The sequence below is a fragment of the Seriola lalandi genome, unplaced genomic scaffold, assembly GCF_002814215.2.
Source record: "Seriola lalandi dorsalis isolate HSWRI2012SDOR001 ecotype SW California unplaced genomic scaffold, Sedor1 jcf7180002054908, whole genome shotgun sequence".
NCBI lineage: Eukaryota > Metazoa > Chordata > Actinopteri > Carangiformes > Carangidae > Seriola > Seriola lalandi.
The window spans coordinates 233,765-250,546 of record NW_019525460.1 but is presented as its reverse complement, the minus strand read 5'-3'; the positions used below and the strand labels follow the sequence as shown (position 1 = coordinate 250,546).

General features: G+C 40.4%; 1 protein-coding gene across 1 annotated transcript; it reads right to left on the bottom strand.

The window, feature by feature from the left end:
* Positions 1–9,673: 9,673 nt before the first annotated feature.
* On the bottom strand, positions 9,674–14,672 carry gpr18 (G protein-coupled receptor 18). The gene is made up of 3 exons (XM_023430707.2): positions 14,527–14,672; positions 13,722–13,773; positions 9,674–13,327 (listed from the first exon to the last, which is right to left on the bottom strand). The coding sequence occupies exon 3, from the start codon at positions 13,324–13,326 to the stop codon at positions 12,307–12,309; it is 1,020 nt and encodes a 339-aa protein (XP_023286475.1). The 5' UTR covers position 13,327; positions 13,722–13,773; positions 14,527–14,672; the 3' UTR covers positions 9,674–12,306.
* Between the last annotated feature and the right edge of the window lie 2,110 nt (positions 14,673–16,782).

The window sequence follows — 16,782 nt, the reverse complement described above, 5'->3', positions numbered from 1 at the left end:
GGGGCAGCTGCTTTCTTTGCAAATCACTGTTGTGTTTTCAGCGTATTGGTTTCTGAGACCGTTACAATCAGCCCTCAGTCTTTTAACTCATTTCTATGTATTATGTATGGCCTAAAAAAACATTGCAGGTTTCTGTGCTGTAGAAAATAAATGAACATATTGTTCTTCCCTTTATATTGCAGTAAAAAAAAAAAAAACTATGCGTAATCAAATGATGCGAATATCTTGTGTAAGTTTTTCCTTTCTTTTCAAAGAGTGTGGATGCGAGTGTGTGTGAGAACCCTTTGACTTGCATGTGAGTGTTTTTTTTTTTTTAACTGCATCGGCTATTCCTAGAAAAAAATGTTTAAATGAGGGTGTGACCAAGCTCACTGTAAATAAATTATTTCATGTGTACTTTCACGTGTATGACGCTAATTCATAATATCTCACCATAAAATAAACAACACTTACAACTTAACCAGCTGTACATGCTGCGGGGTCATGCATCATAATATTAACTTCAAATAACACTGGGGCCTTGAGGGAGTTGAAAATGGTGTGTTTTTCAAATAGTTTATTTCAAATGAGACATTGTCTGTTATTGTGGCACTTCATACAGATTTCCTCCTGATTATTTGCACCGACTGTTCTTCAGTGACATTATTTATTTGGCTCTAATGACACAGTGGTTATGCACAGGTATCATTTCAGAATAACTGTAACAGGTACAAGCTCTTCAAATACATAAAAGAAAGAAAAAAACACGAAATCGACATTGAGAGAAGAATTTCTTCAGTAAGCAATTCTGAGTGAAATGTGTTGACACAGCATGCTTGGCCCATTCCCTTTTTGCATGCTTTTTAAAGCATGGCCATAACACAGCCACAGAGATGAATAATTGACTGATTGCTGCATAATTCAATGCTGCATTGTAAAAATTCAAGGCCTGAAATATTTCAAGCTTTTCTTCTTTTTATTAAAAATGAGGTTAAAGTTTCAATCAACCTTGAAAGAACAATATGACACACAATGGGCAATCAATCATGAAACCATGCTTCTCGTTGAGTTCAGACTGTCGCAGCTCCTCTCGAAACTTAAGCTCACTCTGAAGTGAAAGAAACTGTGACATCACGTCCACTTTATCCATCTAATGACTCAATCGTTCCTCCTTTTTCTTACTGCAGTGAAAGATTCACTCCACTTGCCTCCAATGAGCTTGTGAGACATGAGCTGTTCACTGCTATTACTCAGATATTCTGTTTATTTCTCTATCTGATGCCTTTTTCTGCACTGGCATCTGAGAGAAGAGGCCCTGCAGCTACATGTTTCATATCACTGCACATTTTGTAATAAATTCAATTCAGTACAAATATGACCATAAGGCACAAAGACTTTAAATACCAAATGTGCATTATAGCTGTGTTGTTGCATTTCACTTCACTGTAGTGTGGAAAGCGCAGTGCTGATTGCATATTCAAAGCATTGAAAGCCGTGTGAGCTCTGTGCTTTATTTACTCGGCTTGACGCGGAGATGTGCTCATGAAGACATCATCCAGACGTGATTATTCCGCATGATCCTGTCTCTTCTGTCACTGCTTGCCTGATGTCACATTGCACAATTTGTTGTTGTTTTGTGCTTGCTTGACCAGCTAAAGAAAAGTGTTTATCCTCACACACTGCTGACAGATTTCTTTTAACACGTTAAGGATAAAAATAAAAAAAAGTTTCGCAAGAGAGAAATGAAGTTGTATTTATATTTCAGCGTAGTGTGAACTGCAGTGTTAACCCCGACCAAGCTAATTCTTTGCTCATCATCGCGACCAGGAGATGGCCATTTAGTGAAAGCAGTAATTTTGCATGTCTCTTGATAACTCAGTGGTGCCCTGAGTCTGTGGAGAGACATTAGGAAGGTGCAGGCTGATTGTCTGAAAGATAGGACTAATGTCACCTAATCAGATAGACCATTATGTATTAGCGAAACTACAAAACAGTTTTATCTGACAAGGGCCAGGCCACATTACCTAAATTAACATTTTGCAAGCGTGAACATGGAAGACCACAGAGGCGAGGGGAGGGCTATAGGACTGCGGCCTGCGCTTAGACATTCGGCAGTAATTATTAATTTATGATTGTCTCTGGTCTTAATGAAAATGAAAGCCAGGAAAGAGAACAGGGAGGGATAATGTGGCGTGAAATTGAGTTTCATTTGTACAGGGGCCACCTTTTAACTCTGCGCTTCTTAGGCGGAAATGGAGCCGAGCGCTTCCCTCTCTCTCTCTCTCTCTCTTTCTCTCTCTCTCTAGAGAATGTATCTCAGTGTTTTTTTAGTTTTTTTTTAATCATGCTCTCTCGCTCTGCTTTCAGTCTTTCAGTCAAAGCGTGTTCATATCCTCTCATCCTTTTGTGATATTTGGGGCCAACACGCCCTTTAACATCTCCATTACTCGTGTAAGGCCTTTTCAAAATGACACAAGGCTCTTTGATGTCTGATAACTATGTCAACAAGTTTCTTGAATGGAAATGTCTCAGCACAGTGCTTCTGTAATGTCAACAAGGCAGCGCAGAAAGGTCTCGGACCAGGTTGGCATGAGAGGGGCCAAAAGAAAGGTAGATTGATTTACCCAAGATTGTATGAACTATAATACCCTGTTGATACAATACAAGACTGAACTAAGTTTAAACTAATTTTTTCATTTTATTTTAATGCAAGCATATGACATAATGTTGATCCCTGTGGAGGGCAACATGCCAATTCAAGGCTTACACATACTCTGAAGTGGTAATGGTTTAACAGCAGGAATGATGTAGGTGATAAGGGTCTTTTACACCACTTTTCCCACCACTTCGATGAGACCTCTCAGACTTTTGGACCTCACTGCATGGTGAACATTCTATATTATTTTGTATTAAAATCCTATATATTGTAATTCTGGCCACGGTTTAGCTTCTTCATCAAACCTATTTTTTATTTTGAGGGTTAAACCGAAAGTACAGCTTGTTCAACTGCCAGAGGCTTAAGGGAAGTCATGAGACAACACTTCTGTTTTTTTGTTTTTTTCACATGTCACTCCACTATGCTGCATAATCACTTGTGGCTACAACTAATGTGCACATTGCAAAAGGTTCTGTAGACGACGGTAATGATATTGCTGCAAACAACTATTTTCTATTGTATGCAAAGATATAGTGGAGTAATTGCATCCTGAGCAGAGATTGAAGTCACAGTACCTCTGTATGTGTCATAATCTTAGCTTCTCTGTTTTTTGTTTTGGTATCCGGTTTGGCAGCGTGAGAACGTTAGTGCATGTGAGTCCATCCTGTTAAACTGTTGGCCCTCCCCACCTTTCCAAACATGCGCCCCTGCATGTCCCCCGCCCACACGCAAGATGGCACCTAGCAGTAGGCAGTGTTCAGGTGAAAGTGACCTGCCAGAACTTCCTACACTGAAGAACCCGTTGTCTAAAAAGGTCTCTGACAGAGTAAAAGATAAAACCAGAGCACAGGCGGACTGGCCATTGGGACTACTGGCTAAAACCCCGGTCAGCTGGTGGACCTAAAAACATCCATAAGTTTTTTAACTTTTTACCGCCTCCATCAGTGTCTTTACCAGCTTAGTCAGTCGTGTGAACAGAACCAGCGGTCAAAGGTTGAATTTCTCTCCCAGTCCGATCTTGCTGGTCTGGCTTTACCAAGATGGAGATCCCTATGTGCTGCCAAAGAGCTCCAGCGTGACTCAGAACTGGCTTTTCTTCTTCACCTGTAGGTAACTGATGGCTACATAATGTTACATCTCTGTTTTCATTAGTAACCGGGAAACAGCAGGCATGATACTGTTAGCTAAGTTGCTGTGATCGGTATTATGTTGCTAGGCAAATGTTGCTATGTGTTAGCGTGGGCTAACGTTTGTGGCTAGATTGTTTTTTGTTGGCTCTCGTGTACACGGGGTAACTTTAGTCGGGTCTGCTTCTTGTTGTGCGTTTAGTGGCCACTTTCACCGGGCTTCTTGCTGTCTGAGTAGGGAGTGAATGAAGGGGAAGGGAGGAGGTAGTTGTGGTCCGAACGGAGGCCGGAAGTACGGCAGACGAAGCATTTGTTTTGGTCTGAGATGTTGGTGGTGTAGTGCGACATCTTGTGCCAGCGACGATCTTCTACATTAACTTTAAACGTGCAACCTTTTTTGGCCACTTGAGGGCAGCAAAACCAACACTAACACAGTATTATCACCTTTGTAGGTTTATCTGGCAAATTTGTAGCAAGCAGTTGGATAATTGGGTAGAAACAAACCAACATTAACATTGATTCAAAGTTGTGTTTCTGGTCAATATTCTGTCATATTACTGTCTTTTACCTCTGATTTGGTCTCTATCAACTCCTAAGGGAAATATCTGGCTCTTAAGCCACTGTAAGTGTACAGTGAAAAAAATGACAAAAATATTAATGAAAGATGTCCTCATCTTTCTCAGTAGAACTAAGGAGAACTGCCAAGTCAGATGACAGCTCTGAGTGTGGGTTCATTACTACAAGCTGGTGGTTGTGGTCATTATATTCATTTTTAATATAAAAATTTATTATAGATGATTATAGTTGTAGTTTTTTATATTTCCATAGCAAGAAACAAGATGATTTCAACAAGCTATTCGTTATATAAAATTAGCATTAATCTGTTATCAAAGTAAACAGCAGAAAAGCGAGTAAATTCACATAATAAATCCCAACAAAAATCACTGTTTCAATATCAATTACTGAGAGTGCTCTTACAATAATTCTCCTGTCATTTTTTTTTAAATGAGCTGCAATCACAAAGCTTACTTGAGAATTTTTAATCAACCAATTTATGTCATGATACATCAGTACAATATTAGACTTTGAAGTTGCTTCTGTAAGCTTTCGTAAAATTACTCACAGCCAGAGTATCCAAATCGCCAGGGTTGGTTATATTAAGTCAATTACATTTTTACAATTGTGAGCGAGGGATGGTTAATTTAGTTTGACCCAAGAGCCCCAGACACTCCCCCAGATAGCAGATGGATGAGACGAGTGACCACAGGCGTGAGGGAGTGTGTGTCTGAGTGTGTGTGAGCCCACTGGATTAGTCTTCATTTGGTGCCTCTGTCATAAGGGAGGCGAAGACTGAGCACTGTGTGGCAGAGCAAAGAAAACACACAGGGTCAGGCGAACACACACAAACACAAGCGTGCGCTATTAACCCCCCCCCTTCACCCCCCCTCCCCCCAGCTCATCAACTTTATTTTGCAATCTTCCCTCAGAACCATTAGAATACCCTGAAGAAATGACTTTCCAATTAAAGGGGATCTAGAAGAAGAAGGGTTTTTCTTTTTCTTTTTTTTTATCTGCGGCTCCTGGAGTTCTTTATTCCAATAATTTAAATTGGAATTGATTTTTCAATGTACCCGCTGACTGCTATGGACACAGAGCACAGGGCCAAATAGAGCTACGTTCCTAGAATATTTGTCATGACAGGGCGCTACATGTAAATTTGCACAGGCCACCTAAATAGTTAGATATTTCATCCTGTGAGAACGAACAGGCAAGACAACAAATTCAGTCCCTGTGTTTATACAGGACAGTAGCATCAAGTATTTATCTCTCACTTTATGTAGTGTCACTGATCTTCCCTTAATAGGTCCCCACTAATTAACTAAAGGAACCATTTTATTTATTTTCGAGAACAAACAAGCATAAACCAACCTGTTCTGTCACATTAAGAGCTATTCAAGTATATTTTTATTTATACAGCGCCAAATCACAAAGTTCAGATGTATAATCTCAACAGTTTGTTTAACAGACAGACTGCTCGTAGATTTAGTGTTTATGAGGTTCTGTGCACTCAAAGCCATCACTCAGGCCAAACTTTACTATTACACAGCATTCCCCACATGTTCTTAGAGCAGGAGGAAACAGTAGTCTGTCCCAGGCAGGGAGCTAGAGCCTCACATGTTTAAGTTTGACAAACTGTAGCTATGAACTCTGCAACAACAGCAGTTCCAGCTGCGTTCTAATGAGCATTTATTGCATCTCCACTACACCAAGTGCTTTGCAGAGACCGCTTCAAAGCCATCCGGATTCTACTCGGGCTGTTTTACAGATGCGTCTAGAAATCCGAGGTCGTTCTTCTGTGGACGAATGGTTCTGTCTTTTGCTCCTGACAGCTGCACGGGCTTGTTGTTCGCTCTCTCCTGAGTTGTTTTAATAAAGTTGTGCTGCAGGAGTAGTGAGAGAAGATTAATGGACGCACAGGAAGTGTGGCAGTTGTGAGAGGATGCAGGACAGAGCGGGCCAGCAGCCATCTGTTCCCTCTCCTTTACAGCTCTCTTAATGGAGAAGCAAACCAAACAACATGGATCTGAGCCCTGCAGACAGACACACACACACACACACACACACACACACATACACACACAACCACACACATACATGCACGCACACCTCAGTTGCACACAGCTAAACACAAAACATCACTTTATGTGACAGAGATGAGAGCTAGGCTTTTGTCATTGTATTCCCCCTTGTTGGATGTGTGTGTGCTGGTGTGCATGTGTGTGTATACGTGTGTGTGCTTTTTTTTTTTTTTTTTTTTTTTTTCTACCTTTCAGCGAAATAAAGTTGGGTGTGAGCCACGGCTGTGAGATTTAGATGAAAGACACAGCCTGGATGGAACGTGATTAAGAGATATGTTCTTGAGGCAAAACAGGACTTGGCATTTGCTGAGACAAAACCTAATCAAATTAAAGCAAAACATGGCCATTGTTGTGGAGTGTGTTCTCTGCCTGTGTCACGTTTGAAATGAAACACTGTAAAATAGATATGGGCTTGTGTCTGCGCAGCATCACCAACACAGTGGTTTTATTCAGATTTACACACAGGCACTGACTAATGACGGTTGTGCCCAATGATGCCTAAAGCACTTTATAGAGCTGTCTGGGTTATAAAAAATGTTTACTATGATGGAGCTGAATGGCTCACTGAAAGAGTATTATTATTTACAGGTTATTGTTTTAGATTAATTCACTCAGCAGAATTGTTAAATTCTCTATCCGGCAGGCATGGCCACTTCCAGTTCATTCCTCCGTCAGTAAGGAGTCCTCGCTCTTTACTGGTACTCCATATTTATTATTAGCCTATAATGAAATCTATAGTCCAACTGTTTCTGTTTGTTTTGAACGAACGCAGACCATGTCACGTTAAATGACTAGATGCACCGTCTCCCTCTTTCTCCCAGTGAAGACATCTGTACGACATGATGAAGTTTCCTCTCCGAGTATCAATCCTGTAATTGAGCTCAGGGAGAGCAGACGTGATGTGCACACAGAGGAAGTGAAAGGCCTCTCTCGCTCTTCCCTCCATCCCTCCTTCTCTCAGTCTTTCCCTCCGTTCTTCCCTCCCTGTCTCCTGCACACACAGGCTAACGCTGTGTCCTTCTTTTTTTTTTTCCATCAAACGCACAACTCTTCCACTCTTCCTCTCCACCTGCTTTTACATTAAATTTGTCAGTCAGCTCTCTTTAGATGCACATCAGCTGAAATGAGTGCATTAGCATTAGCTGCCATAATATCCCTGACTGTTCAGGGCACACTGCAGTACGGCCCAGGCCTTGGCAAAGAGAAGAGAGGCACACGTGGAATCTCATAATAGTGTCTTCACAAGCTTTTCACGGCACTACATCCTGAGTGAGACAGCGGCCTGGAGCTACGATGTCTTTACTCATGTCTCTTTGTCTGTCTTGTAATGTTGCTTTCTTATTCTGCTCTTACGATAGTGTGGATCATGAGGAAACTGAAGTGAGACCGGATTAAATATTAACACAACCTGACACAGTCCCCACCGGAGCTCCTATTCCACTTCACATGATACAATTTAAAGCATTCCCACATGCATTGAGCGGAACACTTGTCGAGAACATACTGCTTTACAGACTTAAAATAAATCTTATACTAATCTATGGAGAACCTGACAAGGAGGAGGCCAAGGTTTCCATGCAGCCACTTAGCTGAGTAGAGAGTTGGAAAAAAAAAAAAAAAACAGAGAGAGATGAGGGTCTTACATTATTTATACGTGCTAATGGTGGTTGGCTGTGTGTGTGAATCAGCAACAGAACAATCTGCTAAAATAGACACACAGCTGTAATCAAGGCCATACATTTCTGCTCCCTCCACTGTTCTCAGCTAACTACAGGGTCAATTGGAGTCAGTTTAGTAGCATTCGAAACTCTTGCAGTAGATTATCTCCTTTTAATGGAGACGAAAGACAATACAGGAGTAGATTGCCATTGCCAAAGGAAAAGATTACCGCTGTGAAGCTATCCCGGCTAAATATGTGTACAAAGGGAATACCTCACACTGTTCCTAACATACATAAGATATCATTGTACATCTACCACAGATAAGAACAATAGCTCATGTGCTTAACCTAGTTTTGTCCACAAAAGGAATCCATTAGTCTTATTGTGCAGCCCTAAAGCTCAGCGTCACAGGGGGGGACCCACTGCTACATCCACACACATGTGCCTCTCATTTCCTATGGCAGTCCAGGAGTATCCTTCAACATCCTATTGTAAAGTTTACCAGGGGAGAGGTTCGCTGTATTAAAGCGCCCAGAGAGGAACGCTAAACGATGTAAATGCAGGCAGCTGCTTGTTGCTAATGCCGTACAGTAGACGAAGAGGCCCAGGCGAGGCTGGATGTGTACAGTATCTATATAACATTATAGGCTCTCTTTCATGTCCTTGTGCTCTCTAATGGGAACAATATGAAGACTAATGGTATAGTAAAAGTGTAGGAAACTGTGCTGCTGGTACTGTATTTCTGCTGTTGTTTCAAACACAACAACACCTCTGGGTGGCAGACACTGCTTCAGGTGTGTGTTTTTGACATTATAGTATAAATCTGTGTGGTCAATTAGGTCACATAAAGCATTATCGATATTCAGTTGTGTTGAGGTAGCAGATTACCTTTGGCAGTATTCTGTACTGTAGACCAGTGCTTCCCTACCTTTATGATCGGACAAATTAACTCAAGTATCCCTCCATTGTCATCGCCAGTAATGTTCCGAGTATGTTCATATCAACTGATTTTAAACTGGGTGTCATTTAACACTTTTAATTATATAAAATTGTATTGTTACAATAATTTTTTCATACAATCTTTTCAAGTTTGCATCACTTGGTTTGGCGGAAGCTGGACATTCCAACCATTAATCCGTAATTACTTTTAGCTAAATGTTTCAACCATTTATTAATTAGCTAACTATTTCAACTATTTATTCGTTAGGTAATTATTTAAATCATTTATCTACTACTTTTCACCATTTACCCATTACTTTTGACTGTCTATTTCAACCATTAATCCACAACTGTACCTTTTACTATTTGAACTGTTTATTCACTACTGGCAGTTATCAGTTTCAACCATTTATTTATTCATATAGCCATTTAGTCTTCTCTCTCTCTCTCTCTGTCTCTCTCTCTCTCAACAGTCACTACAGCATGTAGTAGTCATCACATACCTCCTGGCAACTGCAGAAATACCGCTGGGGTACGAATTGGCAATCATAGCTAAAGGCTGTTTACTGCTGTACCATATTCCCTTTTTTTCATATTCAGAAGGGTCATTTGTCCCAAATTTGCAAACATTCATAATAGCATGAAACATAAATGAACATATAAGAAACAAACTGTTGAGAAACACTTTTAATCATGATAAAGATAAATAGTCCGGCAGAACGCAATTTAGAAAAACAAATACAGCAACACTGTCTCTGATCATCATTTGATACTGTGCTGACATGCAAACTCTATTAAGCTGTCTTCAAATATGCAAAAATGATATGATTTTACAATGATTACATATTCACTTCCCCAGCTGGCTGGCTCCAAGCGTCTCCATTTGTCATCGACTATTGTGTCCAATTATATGATTAGCTTTGAACACTCCAGCACTTCGAGAGCTCTCGTGTGTTCTGCCGCGCAGAGTGATTCACAAACAAAGTCATTACAACATGTATTCACACATATCAAATAACAAAACAGATGGCCACTGCGCTCGTCGCCTGATTTGTTTTCCACACGAGTGGTAGGAGAAAAAAAAAAAAGAAGTATTTTGTCTGAGCTGTGTTTAATGCTGACTGTTTTTATTCCCAAAGAAGAGCAGCTGGCTGTCGCGCTGTTAGATCAGCTCCTATGAAAGACAATCTTGTTTTCATTAATTTCTCTACAACAAAGGCACTTGTTGGGAAGATTTAGAATTACAGCCGGTAAAGCTTCCGGATAATTCATCACAGGGACTTGACAGGAAACTTAATTGTTTTAAATGCCAGTTGCTGTGAGCAGCGTGACTGGTTTTTCTTTGATGTCTAACAGGTGGGACAGATAGATGACCCTCTGATGTTTCATTTGACCTTTGACCTCTTGGTTATAAATCCACTTGTAGTCCACCGACCAATAAAGCTATCATCATGTGATGAACTGCAGTTCCCAGAATTCCGTGTGAGATGGAAATCTTGTAGTCTGCCTCTTCTTGTTAAACACAGTGTAAATCTAGCTCTTCTATATGTCAGTGTGGCCATTTCTTGAAAATGAACACTACACAACCCAACCAAGAACCATACGGACTCTCAATGCAGTTTATCCTTTTACCACTGTGGTTCAATAACTCATCTCGGTGGAAATTTAACTGGGCGTGCTTGTGAAAATGCGAGAAAACATGAATAAAACCAGAATCTCTTACAGGAATAGCGCAGTATGATGCTGTTTATTTAGTTGTGTTTGCAATTGATTTGCCATACGATAACTATTCAGAGAACTGCTATGATAGATGTGGTTACACCACAGGGTGCATTGCCTGTCTAATTGTATGAGGCAGTACATAGTTACTCAGCTACACTGACTCACTGTCTAATCCAGTTAAGACTGTGTTGGTGTGACAGACACACTAACTTGATTATTTTAGCGATTGGCAACACCAAATCAGTTCGTAGCTCGGGTGATGTTTGTACAGGACACCTATCAAAACCGTCACATTCAAACATGAGTGTTTTTTTTTTCCTTCATTTAAATTAAACAGTCCCTTCACAGAGATAGAACTGTCACACATTCAGTACCTTCTAACTCATCACTTGTCTGTCATTTGAGGAATAAATTGAGGATAAATTGCAGGATCTTGAAATGTGGTGCTTATACTCGCAGCAGAGACTTGACATTAAAGTATCCCTGAGCAGAAAAGGTTCTCTCTTTTTAAGGTTAAGGTTGCTTTAAATCTAGTAAATAGCCTGCTTGACATATCTTGAGGATGTTACTGTAAATGCACTTCAAGTGACTGAATCATTTAACATCTAATCAATATGATTCGCACTGCACCATAAACACACTTCAGTCTGATTCCTGGTTGAGGAAGCTGTTATGACTGCAGTTAACAACTTCTCTGCGAGGAGGTGGAATGGTTATTTCACAGAATAAAAACTGAAATAGTTTGCTTTAGTAAGTCCAGCTGAAATGTAATCACACGAAGAAGCAAATGTTTGTACATATGTGTGTGTATATATATATATATATATATATATATATATATATATATATATGAGGAGCTCTACAGGAGAGACACAAAAACCCAGCACTACCCACTTGAAAACTAAAGAAAGCTCTGTTTTGTATTGCTCGGGCAGGTGGATGTGATCTAGCTGTGCCATGCTGCCATCACCTGGTCAATAAATTTTCAACAACTTTCAGGACGCTTGTGAAGTGTGTGCTATAATTATATATTTCCTATGTCATATTTACTTGGTGATGATGCAGCGTTGATGTGCTGCAGAGGCGATGTTACAGACCAAAAGAAAGCAACAACGTTTCAGAAACCACTGTTGTTTCCTGTAAGCCCCCCACCCCACCCCACCTCCTTGAGGCTGCCGCATTCTTTAAGGTTGTTGGGTGACCTTGTGAGAGGGCTGAGAAGAGTTTCACTATTTTTACATAATAACAAACCAAACGCGGAGATACTGTGGGCTATGTTTTAAATGATTAGCCGCTTTATTTTCGCCTGCATGTATTACACCTGAGCCACAGACAACCGTGCTGTTGCAAAGATGCACAGAAAACATCTCAAGTCTCATGGGTGAGTCAATCAGCTCTGAACACAGATGTTTTTGCCACAACAGCAGCACTCCCATACTGTGAGTGTAAATTACACCTCGGAAATTAATTGCAAGTTTTGATCCTTTTGATAATGAACCGTGTACACTGTGATGCGTCCAGTGTTACTTTGTGCACAGTACATGTAGGTGTGTCGTTTGACATGAAAGTTTTGGGTGGTTGTTTCATATCATTGCACTGGTCAGGTTGCTCAATGATCGGACGCTGCCCGTGTGTGTGTGCCTGCTCTTCCGTCTCACGCTTCGCAGATAGTTCCTGTACAGAATCACACTGATCACCCTGTCTTGGAACTGTTTGGAGACGATGTAGTACAGAATAATGTCTAACACTGTGCTCATGTTCATTAGGAATGTGGTGAAGACTGCCCATGTGCTAAACCCCCCGTCTCTGCCGTCCCCCACCAAACGAAGCACTAAACACACGTGAAAAGGCACAAAACACACTAACACTTGGATAATGAGTGTGATGATAATCCGGATAGACTTCTGCTTGACTTTAGGTTTGAGTTTAGAGGTGCGTCCGTGGATCAGATTGTCAACTATGACGATATAGCAGACGATCATTATAAATATGGGAACCAGGAAAAAGAAGATGAGTCGCACAAAGTTAACAGAGTTGTCATGACGCAAGTGGATGATGTCTTGCATCTTGATGCAGGTGGTGAAGTTGGAGATGCGATCAGGGTCATGCTGAGTGAAGAGCAGGGGCACAGTGCTGCCCAAAGTCATGAACCACACCCCACAGCTCGCCACCACGGCCTTGGGGACATTCCTCAGCTCCTTGGCGTGCTTTGGCTGGACGATAGCCATGTAGCGGTCAGCACTGATCAGAGCAAACAGCCACAGAGCGATGCAGGGGTAGAAAATGGTGAGAGCGGCAATGATCCGGCAGAATAGATCTCCAAAGGGCCAGTAGTCCTGGTGGTGGTAGACCATCCTGAAGGGAAGTAGCAGGATGAAGGTTAGGTCTACCACTGCCACGTTGATCATGTAGACAGTGACCGAGTTCCTCTTCTTGGTGGTGAGAGCAAACACCCACAGAGCAGTGATATTGACTATGACTCCTATGATGAAGACGAAGCAGTAGAAGATCAGGCCTGACATGCGGTACTCCACCGGTCCCTGCTTAGGCCTTTCAGCACCAAACTCCACAGACATGTTGGAGATATTCAGATCCAAGTTCATACTGGAATTAAAAAAGAAAAAAAACATTGTTTGGTGAATTATTATACAGCGAGTCACTGCTGTTTGTTTCCATTAAACAAAATTTTTTATTTTACAAATTTCTCCTCAGTATTGATCATTTGTCTTCATGAAGTTGACGTCACTTATTTTGAAAGGTCATGAGCTTCAACGAAGGTCTTAGCAAGGAAAAAAGGGGTATTTTTGGTCATCTATGGTGTCTCTTTGGAAGACAATTAATCAAATCTGAGCAAATGTAACTCACTGTCAGGTACAAAAATAGTACAGAAAAGTTAAAGATGTCTGCTTTAATTAAATGTTTGACTGAAATGGCTTGTAAGATTTCAAGTTTCAAATTACAAATGATGTGAGGAGCAATATTAGGTAATGCAACTTACTTTTGAACATCATGTGGAGATAATCCCTCATTGGTCCAAGTTAGTTTCAAATCTTAGAAAAAAAAAACAAACAAACAAACAAAAATCCATAAAATTCTGATTTTCCTTTCAGCAAGATAAAACATAAGCAGAGTCCTGTGTTTGAAACAACCAGGTTTCCAGAAGCAACACGGGTTGAAATAGCCAGAGGCAACTTCTAAATATGGACATGTCTGTGTTTTACACTTTGCAGAACCTTCTGCTTGATCATTTGAATACTTATTTTTAAATGCTGCGCAGCTGCACAGTGAAATACAGAGGAGGATAAATAGACTGCATGGGTCTAGATTTGTCATTTCATTATAACATATTACATAAATGTCACATAGCTGGTTCAAAAAAATGTGAACCACTACAATATAGAAAGAATGTAGAAAGAACAGAGAAACAGTATCTGTTGTGAGGGTAAAATGTGGAAATGAGATTGTTATCCTAGACACTCTGATGCCATTTCTTGATAAGAAATCATGTGACTTCTGCGTTTCACTATTAAGATTTTTTTTCCCCCCTTGTTACACTACTGTCTGTGATGTCTACTGTAGATAATGTGAAATGTGGGTGATCATTAAGAGAAAAAACAATTACTGTGAAGCTGAGGAATAAAACAATCAAGGTGATTTTAAAACAGTTTGTCCCAAAACACAGCGCCAACACACAAGTACAGCAGGTAGCTATAAAACATGACAGCCAAATTGACTTTTTCCCTTCATCTTAAAGGTCAAAGTGATCGGGTAGCCTTGCCTGGACAATAAAACACTGCACTTACCACAGAAATCAAACAAACATCTTGTCAAGCTTGCACCAACAGGTTTATGAAGCGGCACAGCGATTTATCTGAGCACTTTGCTCTAACAGCCGAAACAGGGAAGTGAATGCTCTCTCATAGGGCAATGTGATGGAAATGGTGGCGAGACTCGGTGCAGTGTAAAGCCCCCATCACTTCCTGTGTCGACCGTGGGCTGTAGTTTCTGTTCTTTAGATTCCTTTACAGTATCTACGTAGTTGGAACACAAAGGGCTACAGCTTTCCACTGTCTGCAATTACACCCCCTTAAAGAAAATGATGTGCCATTAGAAGTGGGAGTGTGTTTGGCAGGCAGAGAGATGGCAGATTTAGGGCGAGTTATTGATTGGAAAAGTGGGGTCTGTCACAGCACATTAGTTCTCAGGGGAGTAATCCACAGCAGGTTGCTGTGAGAAGCATCTGCTGCTGGAGAGAAGTAATTAAAAACAGGATGTTGAGGCAGTTGCCATATAAACAGGAAATAAGATGGTGGTAATAGACACTTCACGCTGATGCTATGAGATGGTTTTACACCACGTCGACTTAATGGATGCAAAGCGCATACCTCAGGTGAAACGCTCAAGGTCAGTCTGGACCTGGATTGAATACAGATGAATGTGTGTGATTAATGTGTGTGTGAGCTGGTAACAACTATGAATTAGGACATTTGGCTCAAAGAACATTGTGCAATCAAAACTTCTTCCACCTGATCTAACTGGTGGTTTTCACTTTCATTATAGATCTTGTGAAACAGGAAGAGAATCATACTTTCTCACAACTTATAGCATTTCTTCTTTGTGCCTTCTGACTATCTTTTCAACCTCTGCAAAGGATTATATCTATTTGTCACATATTTTGTTTTGACGATGCAGATTTGCCATTTGGTCATCTCTGATGTTGAAGCCTTTTTCCACGGTGGCTACGTTTTTTTTACCCCTGTATTTTCAGCTGCTCATTCAGTCGAATTCTTATTCCCGGGAAATAATTATCTATCGCCTTGTCCTCTCAATGTGTCTTAAAAATCTCATACCAGATGGTACTTTGTGTTCATTGCAATATGTTGTTATGACAACAGTCTGTGTGATGTTTTCCTCTCCTTGATACTTGTCATGTGGTTGCCTCAGTAAGTTCCCCACACCATAATAAATCCCTTTTAAACAGTATCCATAAACAGTGTAAGTGCAGTTTGGCTTACAGATATCTAGACAGTGCTGGGTTCTGTCTTTTGTTGTCTCTTCCCTTAATACATTTTATACTCTTTGATACACATTCTTTTTCAATGTCAAACAGTCAAAAGAACAGTTTCAACAAAAGGATTAATTGATCCCTTTTATCAAGCCTGTCAATATTGAGATTATGTGTACGATGCCTGTAAAAAGCCCATTTTACTTTCTTCACCATCACCTCTTTTCCCTGTTTTACACTGTCCTCTAGAGGCTGAAAAGAAACACTACAGAACTGAATCTGTGCCCAATAACCATTTCTGTCTTTGGAATTATTAGTGGCTTGTTACTGCATATAATACCAGGATATTAAAAACATGAATTTATTGGATAACATTTTATCTGTAGTAACTGCTGCAGACAGTAACTTAACGTTTCCAAGCCGCAAAGTCTTAATGAGGTAATTTGAATGTATCTATGCCTGTGATTCATGTTTCAGACATGTGGATACATAGTAGTGAGCCCATCCCTCTAAAACAAGCACTTTTTTAAAAATCCCCAAGAAATCGGGTGACAAAAAAAAGCCAATGTAAAGCAGAAGGCAATTATGAGTGAAATACAGTGTTTACTGCGATATAAGTAGCTACACGATCAGCAAGGGACATGTTTCAGTGAAATAAAATCGTGAAAATGTGATAAAGTGTAAAATAAAGAATATCAAGTTATGTATGAGTTATGGCTGCTTGCCAAATAGTTATTCTCAGTAATAACTGCATTCATTCAGCCAAATGGGCCAATTCGCCAAGAAAGAAAAGGGTATCAAAGGGTGATGGACCAGAGCTTTACAAACAAAGTACCAGCCAGAGGAGTTACTGTGTAATCTTCCTATTAATCCATTACTTTCCATAAAATGTCAGAAAATAGTGAAAAAGGGTAAATAGAAAATGACACAGACAATTATCTGATTATCAAAAAGCTGATCACCTCAGATTCCCAGTATTTGTGTACTGTGTTTTTACCATCATGCTCATATTTCCACAAATGCCACATCAACAAAGTTCCTGCAAACTGAGGAC